The sequence below is a fragment of the Pseudorca crassidens genome, chromosome 15 (assembly GCF_039906515.1).
Source record: "Pseudorca crassidens isolate mPseCra1 chromosome 15, mPseCra1.hap1, whole genome shotgun sequence".
In the NCBI taxonomy this organism is placed as follows: domain Eukaryota; kingdom Metazoa; phylum Chordata; class Mammalia; order Artiodactyla; family Delphinidae; genus Pseudorca; species Pseudorca crassidens.
In genome coordinates, this window is record NC_090310.1 from 35,525,034 (window position 1) to 35,552,985 (window position 27,952).

The following is a 27,952-nucleotide window of genomic DNA, read 5'->3' on the forward strand; positions in this document are numbered from 1 at the left end:
GGTAGGTGTCTGGGTATTGAGAAGGTAGCTGAGAAGCTTGGCTGCACCTCTGATCTCTAGATCATTCAGCACCAAGCAGGATCTGGTCTGGAAGCAGAGGCAGCTGTTGAGCTGCTCAGGTGTCCACTTTTTACATGCCTTGCCTTCTGAGGGCCTTAGCCCTCCTATAAGGGGGGTATTATTCTCCCCATTTTGCAGATAAGAAAACTGAGGTTCAGAGAGGTTGAGTGATTGCCAGGGCCACACAGCTGGCAAGAAGCAAAGCGGGGACCCAGGTTATGTCAGCCTGACTAAAGCAGCCTTCTCACTTCTCTTCCACGCTGCTTCCAGCTCCCTGGGAATGTAACCCAACATTTTGCAGCTTTTTCCCCTGAGGAATCAGAGGATCTATCAAATGAGCTGCTGTGTTGGGCGGAGCTTTGTTACTCTCCAGTGCCTGGCCAGTGTCAGGTTTTGGGAAACAAAGAGTAGTAATAAATGAAAATCAACATTTATTGAACACCTACTATATTATCAGGGTCTGAGGCAGGCACTTTATAAGGATTACCTCATTTAATCCCCGTGACAGCCCTATTGTTGACCACAGTAGGAGAGGAAGCTGAGGCTCAGGGAGACTGGGGAACTTATCCAGGGCACCCAGCTGTCATTTGCACACAGGTGATTCCAGAGCTTGTCTGTGTAACCTCCGCATCACTGCCTCCCCCAGGAGATGCCTCCCGCAGGAACCTTGGTAGCTGCAGTGGGTGGACCAGGCAGCTCCCTTGGATGGCTGGGGTAGCCTCTGAAACTTTGCAGGAAGCCCAGCCTGCCCTGCAGCTATGGAGCTCTGGCAGCAGGAGCCATGGGCAGGGGGTGGTGGGGGAGCTGCCCAGTTAGAGCCTCAGCTCTTAACGTTCATTATTTAGCAACAGTCACCACCTGGGCAGAGAAGTAAACACCTGACTACGAGGCAGTGCAGGCAGTGGGATGGGGCTGCTGTCAGGTGTGGCAGCAGAAGGAGGTGTGGTCGGAGGCCTGGTGGGAATTCCTGGCCAAGGTAACACTCGGAATCACCTGCTGGTCAGCCTCTCAGTCCCTCAGACAGGACCAGCTGTCCATCTCAGAGCCTCCTGCCCGACTTGGGAGAGGCTTTAGGCAAGCGGGGGTTGCGGGAGAAGCCAGGTGAGACTTTCCCGTCTGAAGCAGATCCTCGTTAGTCTATTCACCTCAGTGCAGCGCCTGCAGCCCCGCCCCTCTCTCTGATCACTGGAGAGTCTTCATGGTGTGAAATACGGGGCTTATGAAATTTCCACCCACTTGTGAAATCCAAACCCACTTCCAATTTATCAATCCCCGCTAATGGCCTGGAACCGCATCCCACCCCACCCATTAGGAGGCCAGCAAGGCCAGTTCTGGAGTCGGGGTTCCACTGGAATCTAACAAGCCCCTCTTCGGCCTCTGGGTTGGGTCCTGATCCTTGTCATGTTGTTCAGTCGCCCTCCCTGCAGACCGCGGGATTCTGTGTGAGGTGGGCAGCCTGGGGATAGCTGATAGCACTGGCTGTGGGTTTTCTGCCCATCTTCCCCCAGGTATTAGTTGTGTGTCCTCATGTTGGTCACTAAACCCCTCTGTGTTTCAGTGTCTTGAGTTGTTGGGATTAGATGGCACAATAGATAGAATGTGTTTGTCACAGTGCTCAGCACCCTGGCTAAGTCCATTCTTGGTTGTTGGAAACCACTTGGATGTGCCATGTGAGCAGTGGTGACCTGCTGCGAGCATTCTCCGGGTGTCCTCCACGTACCCACGTTTGTACCAGCTCACACACACACGTGCTGTCTGTTTGTAATCCTTGGTCACAGTAAGTAAGATCTGTATGTTTCCCATCTCACCCGCCTGCCTCATCTTACCTCCTACTATTTTACAAGACCTCTGGGCTCTTGGCTGCTCCCAGGCATCCCCTACACTTTCTCCCAGTTGGACTCACCCTGGTCCCCCTGCCTAGAAAGCCCCCATCTTCCCATCGAGATTCTACCTGCCAGGAGAAGTGCCGTTGCCTCCCAGAGTCTCCCTGTCCTTCCTGAGGTGTCCCTCCGGTGCCTTTCCACGCCTCTGGTCATGCTTGATGAGATGCCCCACTTGTCTCCATGGTGCATTGGCCCACGCGGTCTTGGGGTAGAAGACGCTCGCGCTGCGCTGCGGTGGAGGGTTTCCCACAGGGCCGGGTCCTGGGTATCTTTGTGGTCCCAGTGCTAACTATCAAGCAGGGTTTGAGTGAAGGAGTGAGCCAGTGGAGGAACAGGGGTTGGCCTGCTCTCCCTCACCACTTGGTCCCTGCTGTGTTTGTCTAAATGCCCACCTAGTGGGCTTTGCTCCTTGAAAGTGGAGGGTATTTTGGTCTTTTGTTGTGTTGATTGGAACTGACTTGAATAGTGTGGGGAGAATTAGAATGGCACTGCGTTTCCCCACCAGTAACGGTTGGACCAGCCAAGTACAAGAAGCTGCCGGTCGTGGCAGAGTGAATGGTGGGTCTGGGACCAGCCCTGAGTTCTGGTTCCCAGGCCACTTTGCCTTGGCTCCTGTCCGCCTCTTCCAAAGGACGAGGGAGAGTCCCGTCTGCCTCTGGGGATTCTCTTGGGTTTCCCCCCGCCCCGCTCCCCAGACCTGCTGTCCCATGGGCACCCGAAGCCACCCAAAGCAGAAGCTTTTTATCAGGGTGCTTTGGAGGAAGTGGTCTATGGCTGCTGCTCTGAGCTTCCTTACCTCAGCAATCCAGAAGTCTTGTCGCACAGCCACCACTTCCAGGGTCCATCACTGGGGGCTCTGAGAATGTAGCCTGCTAATAGGTGCCTGCTTTGCTCACAGGCCAAGTACCTGGCCCAGATCATTGTGATGGGCGTGCAGGTGGTGGGCAGGGCCTTTGCCCGGGCCCTGCAGCAGGAGTTTGCAGGTAAGCTTGGGCCTCTGTCTCCTTGGGCTGGGAGATCCTGCCTGGCTCAGATTTTCCTGGTAGCTCTGGGCCCCTCCCTCGCACTGGGCCAATTGTGAATGCAAGGGCCCTCTGTGGGGTGGGGTTCTGGCAGCTCAGGTCGCCTGGGGCACTTCCCATTGGGGGGGCAGACTACTAGATCTTGGGACAATCCTATAAAAGGGAGACCTGATGGGCGTGAGCATCCGGCCAGAAATGGGCACACTGGCCCTCCTGGCCATCTGTTTTTGTAAATAAAGTTTTATTGGAACAGCCATACCTCTGACTGTTTTCGAGGCAGAGTCCAGTAATTGCAACACAGACTAATTGGCCTGCAGAACCTAAAATACTTATTCTCTGACCCTTTAAGAAAAAGTATACTGGCTCCTGAATCTAGAGGCGTTGAAAGGGAAGAAGTCACCCAAGGCAGCCTGCTTTGGTGGCCTAGGTAACCGTAGGGCAGAGCCATGCTGCCTCCCCCTGCTTGCAGCTTCACTCTGTTCCCCATAGTAACCTAAACTCCCCAACTTGCGATGCATCCAGGAGGTAGAGGCCAGGGGAGAAAAGAGGGACAGGGTCATCTCATGGTCTAGGTTGGGGACCTGATGCCAGGTTTGACCAGCCCCTGCCCTCACTTTACTACCCCCCACCCCCAAAAAATCCACTCCTGGAGAAGAGATGCCCTCTGGCCCGGCTTGTCTCCTCCCCCACGCCACCTGGCAGCGGTAAGCTGCCCACGTGGAAGGCCGGGGGGAGCTCCGGGCTGCTGAGTGCCAAGTGCTCACCCGTGTGTCCCCACAGCCAGCCGGGCAGCAGCTGACGCCCGGGGGCGCGCGGGACACCAGTCTGCGGCCGCCTCCAACCTCTCCGGCCTCAGCCTCCAGGAGGCACAGCAGATTCTCAACGTCTCTAAGCTGAGCCCTGAGGAGATCCAGAAGGTGAGGCCACCAGGCCAGCTCTGAGACAAGCAGACCAGAAGTGGGGATGGGGCGGCAGGCCACCAGCGTTGGGAGGGGGAAGGGGGGCAGCAGAAACGGGCAGGAGCGGGGGCTCTGGCTGCGGCCAGCTGGGATTCGAAGAAGCCACTGTCACTTGGCAGTGTTTAGGCCACAGGCAGCAGTGGCAGAGGCATGGGCCTCCCTCAGTGGGCACCTGTCCGCTTTTCCGCCCCTCAACGGCTCTGGGTGCTGTAGCATGGCGGAGGGGGCGAGCCCTTTCGCTTTCCTTTTTGTCATCTCCTAGCGTCCCCCGCCTCTGTAACCCAGGGACCCTCACCGTCTCCCCTCCTCTGCAGAACTACGAACACCTATTCAAGGTGAACGATAAATCCGTGGGTGGCTCCTTCTACCTGCAGTCAAAGGTGAGTGCTGGGACGGGGGCAGGCCGCGGGGCCGCTTCTCACTGGGCCTCCCTCATTTCCAGGCAGTTCAGAGCTTGTCAGGAGAAAGGTCCCTGGGGTGCAGGGAGCCCCCTGAACTGCCAGTCCCTCAGGGCTGCCAGCTCCATGTGGCCCAGCCAGTGGGACTGTGTTGGCCTGGGCCCTGTGTCACCCTGGACAGTGGAGCCCCCAGCAGCCGAGGCTTTGAAGGGCCAGGACTGCTAGCTGGTGGAGTGCTGGAACCAGCTCTCAGCTCCCAGACTTATTCAGTGCGTCCCCGGGCCCCTCTGTTTATATTCCGCTCAGGCTGTTACCTCTGACCTGCCTACTGCTCTCCAGGGAGCTGGAGCTGGACCCGGGGAGGGAAGGGGCCATCCTGCCTAACTGTTTGTGACTCCCTCCCCAGGTGGTGCGAGCGAAGGAGCGCCTTGAGGAGGAACTCAGAATCCAGGCCCAGGAGGACAGAGAGCGAGAGCAGCCGCCCAAAACGTGACCGCTCGGTGCCTCACACCCCACCCGCCCACCTCTAATTTATAGCTCGGTAATAAATGTCTTTTCTGCATTTCTTGAGTGCGCACGGCCAGATTCCAGAAGGCAGGCTGCTCTTCCCGCCAGCTGTGGGGCTGTACGTGCAGGGGAGGGGAAGCAGTGGCATCTGCCTGCCCGTTATTGGGCCTTTGACACCTAGCGGGGCCAGTGTGGGCAAGGTTGGCTAGAAGCCAGCCAGCCTGGCCCTGCTTGTCTAAGGAAGCTGGTCGCGTTCTGTCAAGTACCGGACACAGCCTCTCCTGCTGTCGCAGTCCCAATGCCAGGCCCTCCCTCGGCATCACCGTCCTCAGGTCTGCCCCGCCCACCCCGTGGGTGGATGGAGCTCGGGCCCCTGGGCTCTGTCACAGGCCGCCTTTCCCTGACCTGGGTTGGGCTCTAACACCTCAGTAATCTGGGGGGAAAGCTCCAGGGTGCGGCCGGAAAAGAGGAGCTTTTGCCAGCCTCTCATTGCACCGAGGCCAGGGAGCCAGGCTTCCCCATAGCTAAGGCACTTAACAAAGTCATGGCAGGCAGTGGCAGATGAGTACCTGAACCTGCGATGTGTTGTCCAGAACCTTCCATCTCAGCACCTCCCCTTGCCGCCCTTCCCTTCCAGCTCCCAGCAGCAGATAGAGAGCTTATGGCCCCCACAGGGTTGGGAGAAAACCCCAGAACAGGGTCTCGGCACTGCAGTCTGGGTGGGGGACCCCAGAGCCAGGCACAGGCGGTCGGAGGTGGTCTCCTGTGCATGGCCCAGCTCCTGGCACATCCAAGACAAACTGTGTTTGTAACTCGCTTTTATTGTTTCTTTATAAACTTCCTCTCACATGGAGGAATATATTGTTATAGTCATTAGCTTATCTCTTTTCTTTTTTTAAAACTCTATGCTAACAGCAATGGAGCCAAGAGGAGGAAAAACATAAGCTACGATAGAAAGGCACTTAGAACCTGTTAGAATACTGATATCCTGGAATGTGCAACAACAAACTGACAACAACGACACGTACACCGGCACCTTCGGGCCTGGTCTATCACCGAGTCACATGCTGAGCTAATGTCACCTTCCAGTGCCCTGTTCCTCTGCTCCCGGGGCTTGAGTCTCAAACCCCTCACCCCAATGGGGACTTAAGGCCTGGGGCCCTTAGTGGGGGTGGGGGTGCCTGGGTCCTGGGTGGGGCGTGAGGGAAGGAGACCAGCTCCCTCCTGCTTTGCTCACAGCCCCTTCAAGGGGCAAAGCCAGTGCTGCCGGGCCCTGTCAGTGGGCTGGGTCAGGGTGACCCCTCTGGGACAGAAGGGCAGTCCAGGAAAGGGCAGGGTCAGCAGAGCTGCTCAGAGGAGGGAAGCTGCAGGGCTGCTAAGGACCCCCCTGCAGTCCCATAGCTCCCTTGTTCTGCAGCCGGCGACACGGAGGGCTTGGTCACTGTGGCCAAGGGCAGGGCAGGCCTAGGAGCCAGACAGAGCTCCTGACTGCTGGGCCAGCACCTCCCAGACCGAACCAGGCCCCCTACGGGGAGGGAACGTGAGGGCTCAGGGCGGGGAATGAGACATGTGCTGCACTGCCAGGCCTGTGGGAGAGCCCAGCTCCCTGGGTTTGGGCAGCAGTGTGGGCTCTGGGGCACACGGAGCCCCAGCATCCTTAGCTTATTCTGGCCCCCTCCGTGGGGGAGCAGAGCAGGGACACCTAGGGCAGGAGCTCAGCTCAGAAAAGCCAAAGGAAGCAGCCAGGTCGCCAAGTCCAGGTTCTTTTGTCTGGTTTCCCCTTCCCAGGCAGAGGGGTGGGGCCCTCCCAAGGGCATCCTTGGCTGCTTCGCAGCCCCTCTTCCCCTCCTCAAGCCCAGGACCTTCTGTCCATGGCCTCTGGAAGCTCCCATGCCCAGCACCAGCCTGGAGCCCTCCCTTGCCTGTGCTGGCCGTGACTTGGTGCCCCCAGGACAGAAGCCGTATCCCAGCCCGGGGTTGTGCCTAGCCAGCCTCCCCTCCTAACAACACCTTGCAGGCCTCCACAGCCCCTTGTGCAGGGTGGCACCACCCCAGGCCAGGCCAGGCCCAGCCCCACCTATTCCCTGAGCTGGGCCGGTCCCAGGTCCTGGCACCTCTCCCCACTCAGGGCTCCCTGAAAGTAGAGGGAGGCCCAGTGGTGAAGGGGCAGATGAGTAGTCAGCCAGCCCCCTCAACCTGGAGTGTCAGCCAGTCCACAGGAGGGACTGACCCTCGGGCAGCGAGCTGGCTGCTGCAGATGGCGGGCAATGAGGGGCAGCTGGCAGAGCGGGCCTCCCTCTCCAAGCTGGGAGGCGCCTTGTCATAAGGTAAGGTGGCTTCTTCCTGTGGCTTTGCCAGGGCCTGCGTCTGTCTTGCTCTCCCTCTGGAGGGTAGACCAGAGGGAAAGGGGTCAGGAGCCCCCAGAGCAGGGGGCCAGTGAGGCTAGGCAGGATGGGGTGGGACCTCAATCCCAGGGGGTCCTCACAGCTCACCATTAAAGGGGATGGGGAGGGAGCCTGGCGCTAGTCAGGAGGGCAGATGCCACCCCACCACCCCACCACCCCACTGCTGGGACAGGGCTGGCAGGTGGGCAAGGGAGGGAGGGTGACCTGCCCGGCTGGCCACTGGATGAGGGTGGCACTAGAGTTGGGGGACAGGGGGACTGAGGGCTAGGTGGGGGGTGGGGTGGGGTGGGGCAGAGGTGAGCCAGGCCTCAGCACCCAGGAGCACAGCTCTCCCTAGCTGGCAGACCCAGTTCCTCCCTCGGGAGCCTGGGGTGCCAGCAATGCCCTTCTAGCACCATCCTTGCTGCCCAGCTTATCTGGGGCTAGGTCTGCCCAGGGGACACAGCCAACTGGGCCATGGGGCAGGAGAACATTATTGCTATTTCGCAGAAGAGCTTCCGTTCGTCGGGGGGCAGGGCTGGGAGCCGCCGGCTGGGCTACAGGTGGTCGGCGTCCACTAAGTGGGTTCAGTTCACCACGGCCGGTTTGAGCAGCACGGAGCCCGGCGGGATGACCACCCAGCCAGGGGTGAGTGCCTCTGGGCTGCTGGCCGCTGAGTTGACGCCTGTGGACAGGTCCAGCACGGTGCCCGGCAGCAGGGGGAGGCCATCGGGACTTGGCCGGGAGCGGCCGCTCTCAGTCCTCTCCAGGGGGGTCTTGCGGCCTTCTGTGCCCAGGGCCCTGGCCGGCACTGCCCCACGCCCCTTCTCCCCCTCGGCCTTGCCGCCAGCGGAGCCAGCGAGGAGGGAGACCACGGGCAGGCCCAGTCCGCCAGCCCCAAAGGGCGAGGGCAGCAGCGGGTTCTTGGCCAGATTGAGGGGCAGGACGGGGCCGGGCAGCCCAGGGCCCATGCCCCCTGTACCCCCACTGCTCCCGCCATTGCCACAGGCTAGGGCACTGAGGTCAAGGGGGCCGGGAGCCAGGGGCAGAGGCAGGCCGGGCAGGCCGGGGCCTCCGAAGAGGGCAGCCGGGTTGGGGATGATGATCTGGGCCCCGCTGACATAGGGGCTGCCGTCAGGGGTGGGCAGCGGTGGTTTGGGGGGTGGGCGAAGTTGCAGCAGCTCTTGCTGCTCGTGCGACACGAAGTGTCCGTGGGCCTTGATATGTTTGCGCAGCGAGCTGGGGTCCGTGTAGCGCTTGTGGCAGCCGGGCATCTTGCAGTAGTAGGGCTTGTCCACGTAGTGGGTACGCGTGTGCTTGAAGCGGTCACTGGAGTTGGAGTAGCGCTTGTTGCAGCCCTCGTAGGGGCACACGTAGGGCTTCTCGCCTGTGGGCGGCGCCAGTGCCGGTGTGAGGGGCTCCCGCCGCCCAGGCCATCCCAGCCCAGTTTCCCACCCCCCACCACCCACTCGACAGTCCCCAGGCCCTTCACCCCAGACCGAGACCTCCCTGAGAGCAGGGGCTGTCTGATTTGGGGGGTGGTGTCCTCAGCACCGGCAGAGCTCTGACTCCAGTGGGGACGGCAGGTCGTGGCTGCTGAGAAGCCAGCCTGTGGCCTGGCTGTGTGTGCCCTTGGCCTCAGGCCTGTGCTTCAGACTTTGATGACAGCGACCACTTCCACAGGTAATTGCTTAAAGACCCTGCTAGGGCCTGGCTCACAGTGAGCGCTGCGTGGATGCCCTTGGCCCTGACTCAACACAGTTTCTCCAGATTTATGAAAGGGCTGCTCCTGCTGACCAGGGCCGGCCGGAGCCCCGTGAAGCTGTGAGCCTTTGAGATGTGCCTCTAGTGTAAAATATACACTGGAGTCCACAGACTTTGTAGGAAATGAAGAATTTCAGTGTCTCCTTGTGTGTGGGGTTTTTTTGTTCGTTTGTTGGCCACGCAGCGCAGGCATTCGGGATCTTAGTCCCCTGACCAGGGATCGAACCTGCGCCCCCTGCATTGGAAGCACAGTCTTAACCACTGGACTGCCAGGGAAGTCCCTCCCTGATGTTTTAATATTGAATTGACAACATTTTGAATATATTGAGTTCAAGAAAATATATCATTGTAATTCACCTCACCGTGTATTTCTTTGTACTTTTTTCAATGTGGGCGATTAGGAAATTTAAAATTAAGGGGCTTCCCTGGCGATCCAGTGGCTAAGACTCCACACTCCCAATGCAGGGGCCCCGGGTTTGATCTTTGGTCAGGGAGCTACATCCCACATGCTACAACTAAGAGTTCGCGTGCCGCAGCTAAGACCCAGCGCAGCCAAATAAATAAATATTTTTAAAATAAATAAATTAAGTGTGTGGCTCTGCTGGCCTGTGCTGGCCCTGTTGTGTGCTGGGATCCACGAGAAGCGAGCAGACACACTGCAGTCACAGGTGGCATGAGTCGACGATCATACGAGCACAATGCCGAGTGTGACACAGGAAGACAAGTCTGTGTCCCAAGAGCGCGTGGCGAGGGTCTGACCCATGGGAGAGGCTTCCCCAGCAAGTGGCACTCGGAAAGGGGCCGCCAAACAGTTGGGGTACGCGACTGTCTCTTGGCTGCAGAGATGGCCCGGCGCCCGCACTCCAGCCCCGCCCTCACCTGTGTGTGACCGGTTGTGGATCTTCAGGTTCTCCAGGCGGGAGAAGCTCTTGCTGCAGGTGGGGCAGCGGTGCGGCTTCTCGTTGGTGTGTGTGCGGATGTGGATGAGCATTTTGTATCTGCTCCAGGGAGGGCACAGGAGGAGGACAGCTCAGCCGCTGGACACCCAGGCCCCCCTTCCCACCCACCTCGCCCTCCCTCACCTGGCGTTGAAGCCGCGCCCATGGCGGGCACAGCCCTCCCAGTGGCAGCAGTAGCCTGCGTCCTTTTCGGGCTTGACGTGGTAGTCATTGACGTGGTCCACCAGGTCTTGTAGGAGCTCAAAGGGCTGGTTACACTGCAGGGCCAAGAGTGTGCTGAGCCCGAGTGGGGCCGCCACCTGCCCTGGACCCTGCCCCACTCTTCCCAACCCCCACTCACCTTGGCCCAGCGACACACCAGCTGCTTGGGCAGGGGCAGCTCTGGCGAGAGGCACTTGTCCTTGGGGGGGGTGAGGAATGAGGAAGCAGGCAGGTGCAGGGCCCCCCCGGAGCCTAGGGGCAGGAAGAACTGGAAGGAGCTGGGGACGCTGTCCAGGTAGCGCAGTGGCTGGAGGTCCTGGGGGAGGGTAGGGGGCAGAGCTGGTCAACACCTGCCCACGGGCCAGTGGGCCCAAACCCCACCCCCACACCCCCGGTCTCCCTCTGTCTGGGGGTTGAGCTGTGTCCCACACAAGGACATGTCCCAGCCCCAACCCCTGGTACCTGTGTGCATGACCTTGTATAGAAATGGGGTCTTTGCAGATTTAAGTTAAGAGGTCAGACTGGACAGGGGCCCTGAACCCAGTGACCAGTGTCTCCAAAAGAGACAGGGAGATTTGGACACAGACACACGGAGCAGGGAGGCCGTGTGATGACAGAGGCAGAGAGTGGAGTGACATGGCTAGAAGGCAAGGAGCACCTGGAGCCACCAGAAGCTGGGAAAGGCAAGGGAGGACTCCCCCTAGAGCCTTCGGGGAGACCATGGCCCTGTCAACACCTTGATTTTGGACTTTAGCTTCCACAATAATACATTTCTGTTTTAAGCCACCCAGTTTGTGGTCCTTTGTTACAGCAGCCCCAGAAATACACTTTCTCTAGAACACACATCCCCTCCTTACCGGGCCAGTGGGCACTGCAGGCAGGTCCCCATTGCCCTGGCGCTCAGGGGACAGCGAGCTGCTGCCATTGGGCGAGTCCAGCCCGGACGGCGGCGACAAGCTGAGGTCCACCAGGGGGGCTGCCGAAAAGCGTCCCTCTACCTTCTCGGGGAACTTGGGGTTCAGCAGGAAGCCTAAGGGAAAGGCATGATTCAGGGATACTGGAGCCAGGAGTTCTGACGGGCCAGTCCCTCCTGCCCACAACTCCTCCACTGTGACTCTGGAAGCAGACACCAGCCACACCCTGCCCCCCCCCACCCTGCACCACCCTGGGACCCAGGAATCTGAGTAGCAACCTGTACAGCTGACAAATGTGACCTCTGCCGTGGTGAGAGCTCAGCCACTGGTTAAGATGGGAAGTACCCATTTTACAGATGGGAACGGGCTGGCACACAGGGTAAGTAACTGAATAGGGACTGGAACCCAGGGCCCCTGGTTCCTCATCACAATGTCAGGTAGGGACCTCTCACTTCTCTCCCGTCCCTTTCTGCCCCCTTCTGTAACATGAAAGGTTTGGGCTGGGCTGCTTCCAGAGCCTTCCAGCTCAGACGTGGTAGATCTGGTTTTCAGGGTCCACCAGAGACGGAGCAGAAGACCTGAGCCCCAAGCACCCCCTGAGAAGCACTTGCTGGGCTCAGTCCCCAGTCTCAATTGGTCTGGCTGACCGACCACTCTGCCTCAGAGCCCAGACACTGGGCCATGGGGCCTTTTGCTACTACCCATGAATCCCCCGTAACCCCTTACCAGCTCCTCCAAATTCTCCCAGAGGCCTCAGTCTGAATCCTGGCTCTGCTGTGCCAGCTTCAGGAGCTGGGCAAGTCAGTTCCCTCCTCCCAGGGACAGTGTCACCTCCAAAGATAAACTGCTGGGAGGATGGATGGACAGTGTGGAGAGCACTCTAAGTGAGGCTGTGAGGGGCTGTGACTATGTCCTGGTGGATACACCTGGGACGTTTTTCCTATCGCCAGGGCTCCTTCAGGGCTCAGAGACTGCTGCCCTGCCCGGGCACAGTACCTGAGGGCGGGGAGCCCGGTGAGCCCGGGGTGGGGCTGTCATCCACCAGGCCGAGCTCCCTGTGCAGAGCTCGGTGCCGGACTGCACTCAGTGTCCTCTCCCGCTTCTCTCTCGCCGCCCGGAGCTTTGTGATGCTCAGCTTCAGGTCGAGCGGCTCGTCCAAGGAGTGCATGGTGATGGGGGCTGGGGGTGGGGGCGGCAGCAGGCAGCGAGGGGCTCCCAAGCTGGTATTCAGGCAGGAACCTGGGAGAGGACAGGAGCTGTGTTGTGACACTGTGACCCCAGACTCCTCCTCGGGCTGAGCCCATTAAAGCCCACAGGAGCGGAGAGGCAGTGGGTGTTGGGCAGTGTGGAGGCTGCCTCCCCGGGTAGAGAGACCTTCTGAGTGGCTCTGGACAGCAGGTATCATGGTGAGCCAACCACCAACCCACAGCTAACTCCTCCACTTCCCACGAGACTTTTCTGGGAAGCAGCTCACAGGGTCCATTCTGCCATGAATGGAGTTTTAGCGACACTGTCTCAGGTTGCAGAGCTAGGAAGTGGCAGAACCATCAGATTCAAGGCCACATCTCCTCCCTGGAACTGGCCAGGCAAGTCCCAAAGGTCATTTCTGACTGAGTGGGAAGTCACGCCTGGGACATATGCCTGGTGTGAGCTGGAAGACCCAGAACCAGGCCAGGAGGGCAATGAGTGTCCTCCCAGGTGGCCCTCAGAGGTGCTAGTTACTGACCGCTAGCACCTAAGCAGCTGTGGTCACCTCCAAGGGAATGAGGCTGACAGCTTGTCCCAGGCAAGCTGTGCGAAGCCTGGCCCGGCCCCAAGGGTTGGGCAGACAGACAGGTGGCCTTGCCTCCCAGGGGCAGTCCAAGGAGAGGGTCCCACAGGCGTGGGGAGCCCGAGGGCTCTGGGCCACCACCAGGGGGCAGCTGGGGACTGTGGCCCAGCCAGGCCATCCAGGGGCAGGGTAGGGGGAAGTGATGGGCTGTCTAGTGGTTAGTAAAACACATACATACATAATTTTTTTTTAATGATGATGATATTCTTTTATTTTGAGTGGTGAATTTTCACCACTTTGAATTTCTCAATGGTGTAATTTTCTTCACATATAAGTGACCCAAGAGCAAGGGTCCTTTATTCCAAATCATTTTTTACAGCAGCAATCTTTTCACATGCTGGGAAATGGTGTTTCCTTGTGTTTGTTAATTGAGATGATTACACCCTGAAAATCTATCTGCCAAACAAGATACTCTGTGTCGTTCACAGAATCTAGCTCTTCACAATTTAATAGGGAACATCCCCGAGACCACCACATGGTAAAAGACTTCGTGTATTTCACCAGTGTGTATGTTTGCAGAGCTGCCTGGAGCTCTCTCCACGGAGCAGGACGGGGACCCCACATCCTCACTCATCTTCTCCAGACCAAGCCCCTCAGCAACTTGGAGCTTGCCCCAGCTCCAAGCCCGGGCTCATCCGTCTCCCCAGCAAGCTCCACTTCTGCCAAGACCCTCCACACACAGGTAACAGTGGTCCCCTCCCTCACTTAGGACCCTCTGCTTCTGGGGACACATCCCAAGACCCCAGCACATGGCTAACATTGGAGTCTCTGAGCCTGGGGACGGGGCAGCATTATCAGAGAATGGGTGGCCACACTTGGCTGTGGGACCGAGGTCTGTGACTTTACTTTTCCCTGTTAAACTCCATCAGGTGGGAGCTGGCAGATCTGTTTGGATTAACCCGCAGGCCATGCATGGGCCAGGGGCTTCCAGTGATGCCAGAGAGCTGGGACCAGACTGCCACGCTGTCCCCTTAGGAGCTCCAGACCCAGGTGGGCAGGTGACAGTGATGGATGGACCTGGGCCCCCTCCACTCTTCCTCTGGCTGGGCAGGGAGCTGCCCTCTGCCTGACCCACCCCCCCAGTTATGTCTGTCTGTCTGTGTGTCTGCCTGTCCCTCCACCTGTTTATTTTTAGACACAGGCCCAGTCCAACCTCCCTGAAGCTCCTCTGTGCTGGGAGCCTGGAAGGGGAGGAAGGAAGTAAATATTTATGCTGATTAAGAATTCAGGAGCCAGGAAGGGCTGGTGGCCTGGTCCTTCAGCTGGCCTAGAGCCACAGGCCTCCCCACAGCCTCTGTCCCCCAACCCCCTACCCGACCTTCTGGAGAAGGGGACCACGAGGGCAGGATGGATTGGGAACTGGGAATTCAGACTGACACTCTCATTGGCAACACTGCCAAAGTAACATCCTTTGGCACCTGCCCTATGCCCTCTCCTAAGGCCAGAGGGGAACCAGGGAGGAGCCATGGGTCACCTTGTTTTGAAGACTTGTAGGAGACACTGCCTCAGCCCAGAACTAGGGAGGACCCCAAAAGGAGCTTGTCTCCCAGGGTGAGGCTGGGCCTACAGCACCCCCCTTAATCAGCAGACCCAGTCCCCAGAGACCCCCCCCCCCACTTCCTGCCACTGGGTCCTGCCCTGGGAACAGGGGTTCATTCTGATGAAAGCCAGAGCCCAGCCAGGAGGCCCAGCCTCCCCACTCCTGGGAAAGGAGGAAGGAGCCGCCCCCAAAAGCCCACAGCTCCCCACCCTAGGCTGCCCCACCCAAGGGGAGACGCCTGTGACCCCCACTCCTGCTCTGACCTTGGCCAACCTCCAAGTGTCCCCTTCCACCCCCCACCCCCAGCCAGCAGTGGCCAGTTCTGGGCTCGGGCTCTATTCTTTGCTCCCGGGCTGGGTGATGGGGGCAGTCCAGAGCCAGGGTCACATTCTCCTGGGCCTTAGAGGCCCAGAGTGGGTACGCAGCTGGGCCTGGAACCCCGGGACTGGCGCTGTGATCACCTCCGGAGGCCGGCAGCCAGCCATCACCCGATCGATTTGGGGGTGGGGAGGTGGACACTCGGTGTCTGTTTCCCGGAGAAGGAGAGGGACGCTCCGAAGGGTGACCCGCCTCGCTGAGAGTAGAGGCGAGTCTCTTGAGGTAGCGCGGAGCCTGGTTGCGGAACCCTGGCCTCAGTTTCCCGCTGATCGCGAGGTGACGCGACAAGCGCCCCGCCAGCGCGGGGTCATGCGGTCCCCGAGCGCGGGGGTTGGGCGGGAAGGCGGCGCCGAGGTGGCCGCGCAGCCGGGCGCCGCTGCTCCAGCTGCGAAAGGAACTAATTAGGGCGGAGGGAGCGGGAGGAAGCGGCGCGGGTGGGAGCGCGCGGGGGTGGCGCGGGGACCACCGGGGCGGCGGGGGCGGGGCGGGGTCACCCCGAGGGTGGGCCGCGGTGGCCCTCGGGGGCCCGGCCCCCGCCCCGCCGCGCCCGCCTTCTGGCCGAGCGCAGACAATGGCCGCTATTGTGCGCCCTCCGGCCGCGCGCAGACGGCCCCCAGCTGCAGCTCCCGCAGCGCCCTCCCGGCCCTACCTGGCAGCCCGGCCCACCCCAGCGGGGGGCGGGGCCGGCCCCTCGGGGAAACTAAGGCCGGGACAAGTCACCGCCTCCGCCAGGGTCCTGCGGCGTGGGGTGGAACGCACACCCGAAAGCGGGGGTCAGCATCCATTAAGCACCTACCATGTGCCAGGAGCCGTCTGTGCACGAATTCTCTGAACCCTCTAAAGTCGCTCTTGTGAGTGACGCCGTTGGTTTCCCTGTGGCACAGATGCGGAAACTGAGGCTCAAGGTCACCAGGCAAATGGGAGCCGCCGGCAGGAATCTGCTCTGGAGAAAGCCCCTCGTCCCTGCTTGGGAGAGGGCCGCTGGCTGGACCTGAGCCGGGAAAGGGGCCTGTGTGGACGGAGGCGGCAGGCTTGGCACGACCCCTGAGAAGCGCTCAGGGTCTCTTGGCAGAAACAGAGGACTGGGCCCCTGTAAGAGAGGCCTCCCTACCCACCCCACAGCAGCGTGGGACCAGGTGAGCGAGCGCCAGGGTAGCAGTGTTGTCAGGGCAACGAGAGGCACACCCTTTATTCCCAGGGGTTGTCCTGAAACTGCCCTTTGAGCAGCTGTGACCCATCCAGCCTAGGACTTGGGGACCAGGACCCAGGAGGTACCTCTCAAAAGCCCACGTGACTTTCTTGCTATGGAATGGAAAGCAGAAGCGAGTCCCTGGCTTCCCTGCATTTGGAAGGGTGCCCCTGCATCTGGTACAGGGACCATCATTGTCAGCACGTGGGTCTTACAGAGGGGGAAGCTGAGGGCTGGGAGGGGAGACCTCTGGCCCAGGTTTCATGAGTGGGTGGCACGCCCACTGTTTAAGGCAGGTGTTGTTTCATCCCCATTTACAGATGTGAAAACTGAAGCTCAGGGAGATTAAGTGATCTGTCCAGGGTCACACAGCTTGTCTGTGGCAGAACTGGGTTTCAAGCCCACGTGAGCCCAGAAGCTGTGTTCACCATTAGCCCCTCCTGGGCCCATGGACGTGGGAAGGGGCAGGCAAAGGGGGTCTGGCTTCCCACCCCCTCCCTGCCCAGGGGTTTGTGGGAGCTAGGTGCAGAGCCCAGGAGGGACAGCAGGCTGTGAGTGGGTGCTGGAGGGGCTGACTATTGGGGGGGGCCCACAGAGAGGCTTGGGGAGCTGAGGGCAGATATGCTACCAAAGCAAACGGCCCCACAGCCCTGCATTCCTGGGAACTGCTGCGGCGCCCTGCTCTGGCCAAGAGCTCCACCCTCTTCAGCCGCACAGTGGCGGGGGCCGGGGGGCAGGGGCAGGCCTCATCTTCTCAGGGCCCCCCTTTCTGACCAGGCCACAGAGCAGGGCTCCAGTATGCGTCAGACCACCTGGGTCTCCAACTTGGCTCTGCCACTTCCGGCCCATTTGACTTAGGGCAAGTCACCTCCCAGTCTGAGCCTCATTGTTGTCATGTCTAAAACAGGACGATAATCATAGAATAAGACATACCCCTCGGGCTTCCCTGGTGGCACAGTGGTTAAGAATCCACCTGCCAATGCAGGGGACACAGGTTTGAGCCCTGGTCCGGGAAGATCCCACATGCCGCAGAGCAACTAAGCCTGTGCGCCACAGCTACTGAGCCTGCGCTCTAAGGCCTGCGAGCCACAGCTACTGAAGCCCACATGCCTAGAGCCTGTGCTCCGCAACGAGAAGCCACCGCAGTGAGAAGCCCTAGCACTGCAACAAAGAGTAGCCCCCACTCACCGCAACTAGAGAAAGCCTGCGCCCAGCAACAAAGACCCAACTCAGCCATAAATAAATAAATAAATTTAAAGACATACCCCTCATTGGATTTTGGGGAGAAATCAATAAAATGCTGCATATCCGATGATTAGTGTTTCCCATTAGTATGTAATGTTCAGCACCTAGAACACTGCTGGGCGCATAGTAGGTGCTTAATCAAACTTGTGAACAAATTGTCACCAGCGCTGCTGAGTCCCTCAGTCTTTGGCCAGTTTGGGGCTGTGAGGACAGCTGAGAGGGGACCGGCCCTCCCACTGTAATCACATAGTCTCACCCTCAGCTGGGAGTACCTGTACTTCAGTTGAGGGTGTAACTAAACAAGCTTGTGCCCCTCGGAGGGCCGCAGTCTCCCCAGTGGAGTGGCCACAGCTAACCCAAGCCACCTTCCAGAGCCTGACTGCATCAAAGAAAGAGCACTGGGAGGCCCTGGAGAGGCTCTGAGCAGCCCTGGAAGAAGGAAGCCTCCTCCCAGGACCCAGGGGGCTTATCCTGAGGCTTCGACCCAAGCAAGTCCCAGGAGAGGGGCCAGTGCCAGCAGCACTTCCTGGAAGAGTGTGGGGTTCGCCTTCCCCAGGAACCTCTTGCTTCACAAGCAGACCCCGCCCCCACCCCAAGATGGGCACTCAGCCAGCATGGGGGTGAGGGTGGGGGGCTTCCCCAGGCCCCCTGGAGGGCAGACCCTGCCCAGGTGGGAGCTCAAGGGCCTCCAGGTGACACAACCAGGGCTGAGCTCTCTGCTTAGCCATGGGGGCCTCGGGAAAGCTCCCAGCTGGGCACCTCCTGAGCAGGGGTGCATGCCAGGAACCCCCACTTGGGTACGTTTAGAAAGCGCTACCCAGAGTCAGGCTACCAGGTCCCAGTCCCGTCACACCTTTGAGACTTGGTTTCCTCATCAGGAATACAGGCCCCATGGATCAGGTGCCAGCTCACGGGGCACCCCACAGGGCGAGCTTGCCAGGCACCTGGCACACAGGAGGTGCCAGCAACTGGTAGCCCTGAAGATTCTTGTTTTCAGCCCTGGGCTGGGGGTGCCCCACACAGTAACTCAGCCTCCAAGGTCACCCAGATGGTTCAGGCAGTACTGATGCTGGAAGGCAAGCAGCTGGCTCCCCTATGCCCCTCCCCAGCTCCAGCTTCCCAGGAGCTACATTTCCTTTCCCAATGCCAGCAGGGTGACACCAGGCTCAAGCTGGGGGGTGGGGGGAGCAGCTCACACATGGGCCAGGCCTGCACATGCACACTCACACAGACACACACACCCATCCAGCTGCAAGGACCAGCCTGGCACAGAGGCCTCCCCTAGCCTGGTGGCTCCAGGCCCATCAAGGTGGCCTCCCACCCCCCGCTGCCTGCCTGCCTGCAGCCACCTTTGCACAACTATGTCTGGTATTTTCCTGTCTGCCCAGCTTGCGGGGGGGGGGGGGGGGGGGGGGGGGGCAGCGGTGCGTGGGGCTATGAGCACTGCCTGCACCTGGGCCTCAGCCAGAGGCAAGCCCGCCAAGCAGCCCCCACGCCCAGGTGGCGGCGGGTGGAGAGGGAAGGGCTGGGCCCCCAGGCCGCCCAAATCCCTGGGAGGGGCCAGCACCAGGGGAGCCAGACAGGGACTCACACCAACAAGGCTTAGGCACAGCAGCCCAGGCCCTGCCAGGCAGCACTGCCACTCGGCGTGGGCGGGCAGGGCTGGGCACTCTGCCAGTGCTCTCTAGGGCCTGCAGAGGCGTTGGCCAGTGTCCCACAGGACATGGATGGGCACCCATGGCACCCTCAGACATATAGGCACATGCATATGTGCCATACCTGTGCACACACACGCCACACACAGGACACGGCAGGTAACAAGGGTCAGGGTCCTGGACCCAGGAGTCTCGGCTTATGGGTGGGAGCGGGGATGAGGCCCAGTCCCCACAGAGAAGGAAACACTGTGCTTCCCACACTGAGCCTGGCTGCAGGACGAGCCCGGGAGTGCCACCCAAGTCCTGGGGGCCCCTCCTCACGGCCCAACCCTCCCACCACCCCAGGACAGGGACCAGGCCCACTGTGAACTGCCCCCCCCAGCTCAAGATGGCAGGAGGCGGCCAGGCGGGCTCTGGACTTTGGCCCTTCCCTCCGCCTCATTTACCAACCACTCAGTTATGCATTCCAACACCAGGCCCTCCGCTCGGTCCTGGGGGCCCACAGATGAATGAGAATGAAGGGCGCCCAGACTCACAGAGGTGAACAATGTTAGGGGTGGGGTGCTCCTGTGTGTGTGTGTTGCGGGGGGTTGGATCCAAGTTGGCCACATGGACATGGGGTGAAGCGTTGGGGTCCTCACAACCAGTGCTGTGGGCCATCTCCATTCATCCTCAGGACCCTGTGAATTAGGTGTTATTCTCCCCACTTTCCAGATGGGGAAACTGAAGCTCACAGTGGTTCAGTTACCTGCCAAAGTCACAGAGCTTATAAATAGCACGGCTGGGATTCACCTCCAGGCTCCAAAGCCCACATTCTTTCTACACCCAACACTGCAGAGGCCTGGAAGCGTGGCCCCAACTGACCCATAATGAACCTGCCCGTCATTCAGCAGAGGAGGAAGCCCAAGAGAGAGGCTGGGCCAGGACCTGGAGGGTACTGGGGAGCCATGGACTGCTCTACACAGAAGACTGCCATCTTCCTTTCCAGCCCAATCTCCTGTTCCCAGGCTCTCCCCTTCAGCACTCCTTTCTCAGGACTCTCTGCCTCCTGCTCACCTGATGCTCACCTGATGCTCTTGGGTGCTAGCTCCTGCCTCACAACCTTCTGCGCTTCCATATTCTCCTCCAGCTGCCACTCTCCTCCGATCTCCTCCTCCAGAGAGTCTCCCCTGATTCACTCTTTGCCTCTTGCAGCCATACATGGCTGTTCTTCCAGGTGCCTGAGAACTGAGCAGAGGACCTGCCTCTGTCCCCACACCGCTGAGGGCAGCAACCCTAGTCCTGCAGTGGCCCCTTGCTGCCTGCCACACTTGCCCTGGGTCCAAGTCCTCACAAGTGCATCACTAATGCCACTCCTTCCACCACAGTGAACTGAGCAGCAATGGGAAGTGCTGGGGACTCAGAGCCAGACAACCAGGCCTGCTCCAATTTGATGTGAGCAAGGCTCTGGGCCTCAGTTTCCCCATTGGTGAAAGGAGGGGGCTGGCCTAGAGTAGGACCAGAGCCTGAACATCCAAACCACTCCCCTAACGGCACCATCACACCTGCCTTTTCTCTCTCTCTCTCTCTCTTCTGCAAGGCATGAATCTTAGTTCCCCAACCAGGGATCAAACCCGTGCCCCCTGCAGTGGAAGCACAGAGTCTTAACCACTGGAGTGCCAGGGAAGTCCCCAGCCCTTCACTTTTCTCAAACACTTGGTACTCAGTGAATGTTTGTTGAATGAATGAGAGAATTAATCCATTGGTGGTACCTACCAGCAGGGGAGGTGTGGAGGGGCTTAAGGCCCAAAGAGGGAAGTGGCTTGCCCACGAGGCAGGGCCCTGACACAGATGTCTCCTCCTCCTTGTCTGGGGCAAGGGACCCAGGAGCAGACCTGGGCAGTGAGGGTAAGGCAGTCAGCATCACCCTCATCGGTTGGGATGACCAGAAGGGCGCAGTTCCCCCAGCTTCATCTCCTGCCACTCCCACCCAGCCCTGACACAGAGCCGCCCCAGAACAGCTGGTCTAGACCAGGCCCAGCAGGAGCTCCAGCACAAACTCTGGACTCCACCCCATGCCCTCTTCCCAGCCACCCCTGCCCCTCCCCTGCTCCCCCTCTGGGTAGCAAAGCAAGTCCAGAAGCCAGGGGCATGAACCCAAAGGAAACACCCACTGGGTGGGGCCGTGCCAGGCCTGGCCTGTTTCAGGTCCTTGGGGCCCAGGGCCCACAGGACCACTCAGGGTGTCCACTAGGTATCCTGAAGGGCGTGTTGGGGGCCTGGCCTGGAGGAGGTCAGGGCTGGCAGGCAGACAGACAGCAGCACTGGAGTGGGGGGTACTTTATAACAGGCAGGACAATGGAGGGCCCCACAGCCTTGGGGGGAGGTGGACATCACAGCTCTGGGTCAGTCAGCCTGGAAGTGTGGTGATGGGGGTTGCCGAGGGTCTGGATGCAGGAAGGAGTGGCCCTGGGGAGAAATGGCTCAGGCAGGCTGGGACTTGCCAGGCAGACCCAGGCAGACGATGAGGGGGAGGGAGGGAGGCTTCCTCCAGACACAGCTGTCCCCACATGATGCCCATGCAGAGGATGGGGGGCAGCAGAGAAGCTGGGGGGATTCCCAGGCTGAACTGATATTTCAGCGGCCAGGACCACACAATCCTAGGCTCTGGTTCCCCTCTGACCCTCCCTGATCCCAAGTGACCCTGGGCCAAGCCCTCAAGTCTCTGAGCCTGTTTCCTCCCCACCCGCCTCCTTACTCTCAGGGTCCCAGTGGGAAGCTACCCTGTGAGTGTGTCAGGCAAACAAGACCCTCGGTCAGCCAGGCAGGATTGTCTTCCTGGAGGCTCCCGGGGGCTGACTCAGGCAGCTCAGCAGTCTCCTGGGGCCTCAGCAGGTTCCCACCCACCCTTGGTCATGACTGGAGGAAGGGGCCAGGGACCAGGTCTGAGTCCTTCTGCAGATAGCCATCTGCCATGACAGGGGTACGTGTACACATGCACGTCACACATGCTCACGTCGGGCCCTCACTGTGAAGGTACTACCTGGCCTCTCTAGCAGTGAAGACAAAGGACCTGAGGAGGCTCCAGTCACCCCCCAGTTATGGCTCTGGAAGATTCTCAGCCCCCGCTGCCCATCCCCCACCAGGGGCAACTGGAGCAGATGGGAAGTCCTCCCCCATTGGAATCACCTCCCATCTCTGTGGCCCCCCCAGGCCCCTCCAGTTACCCAGACCCTCCATCCCATCTGAGAGGGGGAGGGGAGTGGAGAGCCTGAGCTCCCTGCCCTGCAAGATGCCCAGAGCAGGGCCTTTACCCTGCCCAGCCTGAGGGAGCTTGCGACATGTCCCAGGCAGGAGGCAGGTCAGAATTCTGGGGCTCCCGGAGCGCCTGGGAGGGGTCCCACAGTCCCAGAACTGGAATGGGAAAGAGGACCAAGGACCCCTGCAGACCTGGGCTAGGCCTCGTCTCCCCCATGGAGAAGTCTGGAGCTGAGGCCAGGAGGATCAGTGCCAGGGAAAGGATGGAGGCTCGGGGCCCAGTATGCACAGCTGCTAGGGCCAGCTCAGGCCCCCCCTCAAGAGCAGGCTCCTCTCTTGTGCCAGGCCACCAGACCCCAACCCTATCCTCCCGAGCCATAGCTGACCCAGGAACTCAGGCCCAGATGCCCATTGGCCCTTTTCCATCCTGTGCCTCAGTTTCCTCATTTGTCAAATAGGGATCAATGAGTCTCTCTCACGAGGCTAATGTAGCAATTTCAGGTGACAGATGTCAGTGCCTGTGGTGGCCACTGGAAGGCATCCTTTTGATTTTCTCAGGGAGCTGTTAGAGGCGTTCCTCCCCTGCTGCTCCATCTCTTGACCCACTTCACCTCCCCAACCCACCCCCAGACCCCGGGACCTGAGCTGATATTTTTATTAGTTGGAGAGACAGCAGGGGCTTATAGGGCTAAGTTGGATCCTGGAGAGAAACCTGGGTCTACTCCAGACCACGCCCCTGCATAAGACACCCCCAACCCACTCAGCAAGTCCATTCCTCTCCAGGTGTCAGGGTCACCCCAACCCTGGCTGATCAGCAAAGCACTAGAGGTCCTGGGTGAAAGTGCAGGGTCCCTGCCCCCAGGGTGGGGCTGAAGCGGCCACCCTGGAAACCACTAGGGCAGATGTGTCCCAAGTGCCTTGCAAAAGCTGTGGTGTCTCCCACCCAGGCCTGGAGGCAGGCTGGGGCAAGGCTGGGTATCCCATCCCCGCCTGGCCCTGGCATTCTCAGAGAGGTGAACCCCCAGACTCACGTCTGGACTGTGGCCCATCTCTAGGACCCTTTCACAGGCCCTGGGAGGAGAGGCAATTTGTGTTGGGGGGAGATCCACATCTTTTGGCTGACCCCAAAGACACCCTTGCCAGCCAGGGACACCCCCACCTCTGAGAAGGGTGCTTATCAAGGTGAAGGGAGGACCACACAGCACCTTCCAGGGGTCAGCCCTCTGGCCTCAGTCATCTGTGTGAAATATAAAATGACAATAGCCCCGAATAGAGGAGGGCTTCTCAAAGCCTCGAAAAAGGCAGACCCACCCCCCACCGCCCCATTCCACTCGGCTCAGGGCCTCCCCACTGCAATCCGAATTTCCCACTTGGGTGAGGGGCCTCTTCAGCCCTGCCTGGAACACGGGAACCTGGAGAGGCCTCCTGCGCGGGAGAGAGCCAACAGCAGCCCTCGCCCCAACCCTGGCGTGCCTCTCAGCGCCAGGGGCCCCACCCCAAACGCCTCCCAGAGAGCTCAACTGCACGCCCCAGCCCCACATCTGGTCCCCCAGCCACAGCTGTCGCCACCCTCCCTCATCCTGGGATTGCCCCAAACTCTGCCTGGCGCCCGTCCCCGCCCCCTCGCCCAAGTGGGAAATTGGGATTCCAGGCAAGTCGAGTTGGGGTAGATGGAAATGCACATAGGAAAATGTCAGGAAAACACATTCTTCCTTCTATAAGGCAGCTCAGACCCCTAGAGGATTAGGTGGCAGATGACACTCCCACAGCCTGGGCCAAGGCCAGGAAAGGAGGGGAGAAGGGAGAGGGGTCCACATGATGGGTCTGAGAGGGATCCAGGCCCTCTGACAAGCTCCAGGGAGAGGCCCTGGCAGAGCTCTGTCCCCAGACCAGTTTGCCCTTTTGCCCGGCACTCCCAGCAAGGAGGGGAGCCCAAGCATGAGAAGACATCGCTGTGGCTACCCATTTGCAGCTGGGCTTTTCAGAAACAACAAAAGCTTTGGGGGGGACTCAGTTCACAGGATTGTTTAAAAATGAGGTTTCTGGATGTCTGTGGCATTCAGTTATTCATAGTGGCTCCACCCACGGATAATTGAGAGTTGGCTTTTGTTGGCCTTAGCCCCCTCTCGGCACCCCCCACCCCCAGGTCTTCTCATGGACTCTGCAGGTCAGGAAGCTCACCTTGTCTGACCCCTCGGTTTTACAGAAGAGGAAACTGAGACCCATAAGGGGGAAGAGCCTGGCCCAAGGACCCTCGGGAGTTGGTGGCACCGCCAAATGTCGAATCCAGGACATCAGACTCCCAGGCCAGGGGCTTTTCCCACTCACCCTCCAGGCTGTGGCCCAGCTCCAGCGAATCCCCCAAAGCCACTGACCCCAAAAGCAGTGATGCCTGGAAGTGGGGTGACTCACTGTCTGGCTTCCTGGGGCACCTCCTCCCCATCAGTGAGGGAAGGACTGGCAGGTGTCCCTGTGTAGAAAGCCAGGAGCAGGGAGAGGCCCCCCAGGGGTCCTGCATCAGGGTCACTCAGGGGCCGAAGAGCCCCAGCTGGAGGGATTTAACATCAAAGGTCAAAGGTCACAGACAGGGAAGGGCGGGCAGGCATAGGGGTCAGAGGGTCAGCGCTAATGGCAGCTCCGGAAAGGAGGGGGAGGGGAAGGGGCTAAGGAAAACGGGCGGCTTTCAACGGGTCTTCAACCCCCATAAATGGTGCCCAAGCCCCTGGCACTGCCTCCTGCTTGGCTGACTGTAGACAGGGCCAAGCCAAGCTGGGCTGGGCTGTGAAATGAGCTGGGCTGGAGCTCAGAAAGGGGTGTCCTGGGAGGGGCCCCCAGGTGCAGCCCCTCCCCCAGTGCCGGCCAAGGCCAGCTGGGAGGCCCAGCCTGGGCCCAGAGGGGAGAAAGAAGAGCAGAGGGGAGGTGCCGAGGAGGTCATGGAGAGGGTTGTGTGAGCTGGGCTGGAACAGCTGTGGCACCGTGGCACTGGTGTGGGGATTGGGGAGGGCTGGGCGGGTGGGCACACTGAAGGGGCCAGTTTCCCCTTCCCTGGGCCTGTCTTCTGTAGCTGCTGGTTAAGCCCCACCTTCCCTCCAGGATGTCAAGACAAGGCATGTAGGACCTTCAGATGGCTGCCTCCAAGGACCACAGCTCAGGCCCTGTCCCTGGCCCAGACCAAGAACCACGGGAGCCCAGGCCTTGGCCAGGTCCCCAGCTGGCCTGGCTGCCCCCTCAGTGTCAAGCGTTCCCTTCAGAGCCAAGATCCTGGGCTGTGATGGCTGGGGGCCCAGGGCTCCTCCCAGGATCCCTTCCCGCTTCCCAGGCCCCAGGGCAGGGCTGGGCAGCTCCCTGCAACCATCACTGCCCCGGGTGGCCGGCCAGGCGGGCCCTCCTGGAGAGGCGGACAGGCCGCATGCTGCCCTGCTGTGGCCTGAGTACCCGGCTGGGCAGGGCAGTGTGCCAAGGCCTCCAGGTGCCAGCCTGGATTCCAGCCCCATCCCAGGGGGCCTTCGGGGAAGCAGGGCGCAGGCATCTCCCTCCTTCGGGATGCACCTGCCTTGCCCCCCTCCTTCTGCCCCCTCCAGACCCTCCCTCAGGCAGCTTGGAAACCCCTGCCCTCCCCACTCTGCCAGACCCTTCTGCTTGCACCCAGACAGCAGGAGAGGAACAAGTGTTGGACAGAACGCCAGCTCCCAGTCCTGACCCCCGGGGACGCCTCCCTCCCCTGGCCCAAGGAAGGTCGGGGCTAGCCAGGGGCAGCAGGGGGAGACTTTCCTGGACCAAGGAGGAGACACCTTTCAGCCCCCATCCTAGAAACAGCCCCGCCGTGTGAAGGGGCGGCTGCCCGGCTGCCCCAGACAAGTTCGTGCCCTGGCTCGGGGGTAGGGGTGGGGGCCCCTCTCACCCCGCAGCACGCCCCCACCGCGGCCGCCCAACTTCCCCGCCGAAGTTTGCTCCCGCCCGGGGCTCGGCTGCAGCTCGGCCCGGCCTCCGGACAGAGGGAGGTAAGGAGGGAGGAGAAAGACAGAGAGACGGTGGGACGGGGCCGGGGAGCCGGCGAGGGAGGGAGCGCGCGAGCCAGCGAGCGAGGGAGCAAGCGCGGGGGCCCCGGCGAGGGCTCACAATGGCCCGGGGCGAGGCGCGGACGAGGGAGGGGGAGGCGACCCTCGGGTCCCGCAGCCCCCGCGCGACAGGCCAGCCCCCCCCGCCGGTCCCCGTCCCCACGGCGCAATGCCTGGGGGCTTCCTACCTCGGCGGCGGGGGCGGTCGGGCTCCGGCTGCGGGCTCCGGCGGTCTGGGGGCGGCGGGAGAGCGAGCGGGGGACGGGGCCGGGCGGGCGGGGGCCAGGGCCCGAGGCTCACGGGGCGCAGGCTCCCCTGGCGCGGCCGCCCGGCGCCCGGCCGCTCCGCCACATCTGCAGCTCCGGCAGGGAAGGTGGCCGCGGCGGCCGGGCAGTGCGGGGATGTCTTAGAGAGGGAGGGAGGAGGGAGGAGGGAGGAGGGAGGCGGCGGGAGGAGGGACAGGCGGGCCACGGAGGAGGGGTAGGAGGAGGGGCGCGGGGGACAGCCTCCCTCCCTCCTCCCTCCCCCGCTGCTTCCCTCACTCCCGCCCTCCCAGCAAACCCCTCTCGCCGCCGCGGCCCCAGGTCCGGGGCGCCAGCTGGCAGGCGGGGCGTGCGCGTCGGGGGGAGGGGGCGGCCGGGACCCGGCGCTGGGCCGGGGGAGGGGAGGAAGGGAGGGCGGCGCGGCCTGGGGAGCGGGCACCGGGAGGGAGGGGGCGCCGGGCCACGGCGGAGCCGCGCACGTCCTCCGCGGCCCCATCCTGGGGTACCCCCCCGAGGCCCCGCCCCCGGCCCGAGGGCAGCTCTAGGACACGGCCCAGGAGGTGGCCTGGGGGTGGCGGGGTGGGGAGGGACGTCCCGCCCTCGGGGAAGCCCGGAGAGGGGGCGGCGCGCGGAGGAGGACTTGAGAGAGAGCGTGCGGGCCCAGAGGAAAAGCCCCAAGACCGGGAAGATGGAGGAGGTCGCGGCGGCCGAGGGGGTGGGGGCCCCTCGCCTCCCTCTCGCGGGGTCACCTTGGCCTGACCCCCTGCGGCCCCAGGCGGCGGGGAGGGCGGCAGGAATGCTTCTTCGCAGGCCCTGATTTCTCCGCCCAGCTCAGTTCCAGGAACGCGCGGGCAGCGCCCGGCGGGCAGAGGCCCAGGCTCCGGATTCGGGGCGGCGCAAGCCAGGGTGCGAGGTGGGCCTCCGCCCCTCCTTCCCGTCGGACGTCAGGCGGGTCCTCGCCCTGCCCTCGGCCTCAGTTTCCCGTGGAATAAGGAGGAGGCCCCACCGCGTTCTTGATCCCAGCAGTTGGGACAACCTGCATTGTCAGGCCGAGCGCAGCTGGGGTCCTTGATCGCGCCGGGACCCTCAGCTCCCAGCGCGGTGCCAGTGGTTAGGAAGTGAAAGGAGTGGGTACACGCGAATGAGAAAGCCCCGCACCCGCACACGGCTAAGTTGATTTCTACCTCCTGAGATTTAACCCCAGACTCGCATTCTTAAGTGTGTTTTGTTTGGGCCAACCCAGAGCCCCCGCCCAATTATCTTCTTGCTGTCTGGTGGCAAATCTTGGTTCAAAAACAACCCTCCTGCTGTTGGCCAACCCTGCCAGTTGGCCTTGAGGGGTCCAGGAGAGGAAAAGCATCCTCCATAGGTGAGGCATCTGACTCTGGGCATAATTTTGCCTTCATTCGTGTAGTTGATGCTGCGGTGCCCTGCCAGAGCCTGGGACGAGTAGGTCTTCATCACGCAGCATCCTCAGTGTGTGGCACAGTGCTTGGAACATAGTA

General features: G+C 61.1%; 2 protein-coding genes and 1 long non-coding RNA gene across 19 annotated transcripts in view; 2 read left to right on the plus strand and 1 right to left on the minus strand.

Moving 5' to 3' along the window:
- The window catches only part of LOC137207206 (mitochondrial import inner membrane translocase subunit TIM16), a 67,703-nt gene extending 62,819 nt beyond the window's left edge, over positions 1–4,884 (plus strand). For 15 of the 16 annotated variants that reach the window (XM_067706789.1, XM_067706788.1, XM_067706791.1 and 12 more), the window contains 4 exons: positions 2,842–2,926; positions 3,746–3,882; positions 4,239–4,304; positions 4,729–4,884. In XM_067706789.1, the coding sequence (XP_067562890.1) occupies positions 2,842–2,926; positions 3,746–3,882; positions 4,239–4,304; positions 4,729–4,815 (375 nt within the window). In that variant the 3' untranslated portion in view covers positions 4,816–4,884. Of the gene's footprint in view, positions 1–2,841; positions 2,927–3,745; positions 3,883–4,186; positions 4,305–4,728 lie in introns of all 16 variants that reach the window. The other variant, XR_010934985.1, reaches the window with a different exon arrangement.
- Positions 4,885–5,632: 748 nt separating this feature from the next.
- Positions 5,633–26,749, minus strand: GLIS2 (GLIS family zinc finger 2). 2 transcript variants are annotated; one of them, XM_067706806.1, is made up of 8 exons: positions 26,373–26,406; positions 15,597–15,673; positions 12,048–12,290; positions 10,995–11,167; positions 10,277–10,453; positions 10,060–10,193; positions 9,857–9,975; positions 5,633–8,600 (listed from the first exon to the last, which is right to left on the minus strand). In XM_067706806.1, exons 3-8 carry the CDS (start codon positions 12,217–12,219, stop codon positions 7,801–7,803), a joined length of 1,575 nt encoding a protein of 524 aa, XP_067562907.1. In that variant the 5' UTR covers positions 12,220–12,290; positions 15,597–15,673; positions 26,373–26,406; the 3' UTR covers positions 5,633–7,800. The 2 variants fall into 2 exon arrangements, with proteins under 2 accessions (XP_067562907.1, XP_067562906.1); XM_067706805.1 differs by lacking the exon at positions 15,597–15,673 and having other exon boundaries at positions 26,373–26,749.
- On the plus strand, positions 13,726–17,301 carry LOC137207211 (uncharacterized). The gene is made up of 2 exons (XR_010934988.1): positions 13,726–13,872; positions 15,685–17,301. It is a non-coding gene; the product is annotated as an uncharacterized lncRNA (long non-coding RNA).
- Positions 26,750–27,952: the final 1,203 nt, after the last annotated feature.

Bases quoted from the DNA above. Each gene is read 5' to 3' on its own strand.
- GLIS2 (XM_067706805.1), bottom strand. From the start codon at position 12,219: ATGCACTCCTTGGACGAGCCGCTCGACCTGAAGCTGAGCATCACAAAG. The intron at 9,976-10,059 runs GTGAGGGAGGGC...TCCCTGGAGCAG, and splicing joins GGGCGCGGCTTCAACGCCAG to ATACAAAATGCTCATCCACA. The intron at 8,601-9,856 runs GTGAGGGCGGGG...CGCCGCCCACAG, and splicing joins CCACAACCGGTCACACACAG to GCGAGAAGCCCTACGTGTGC.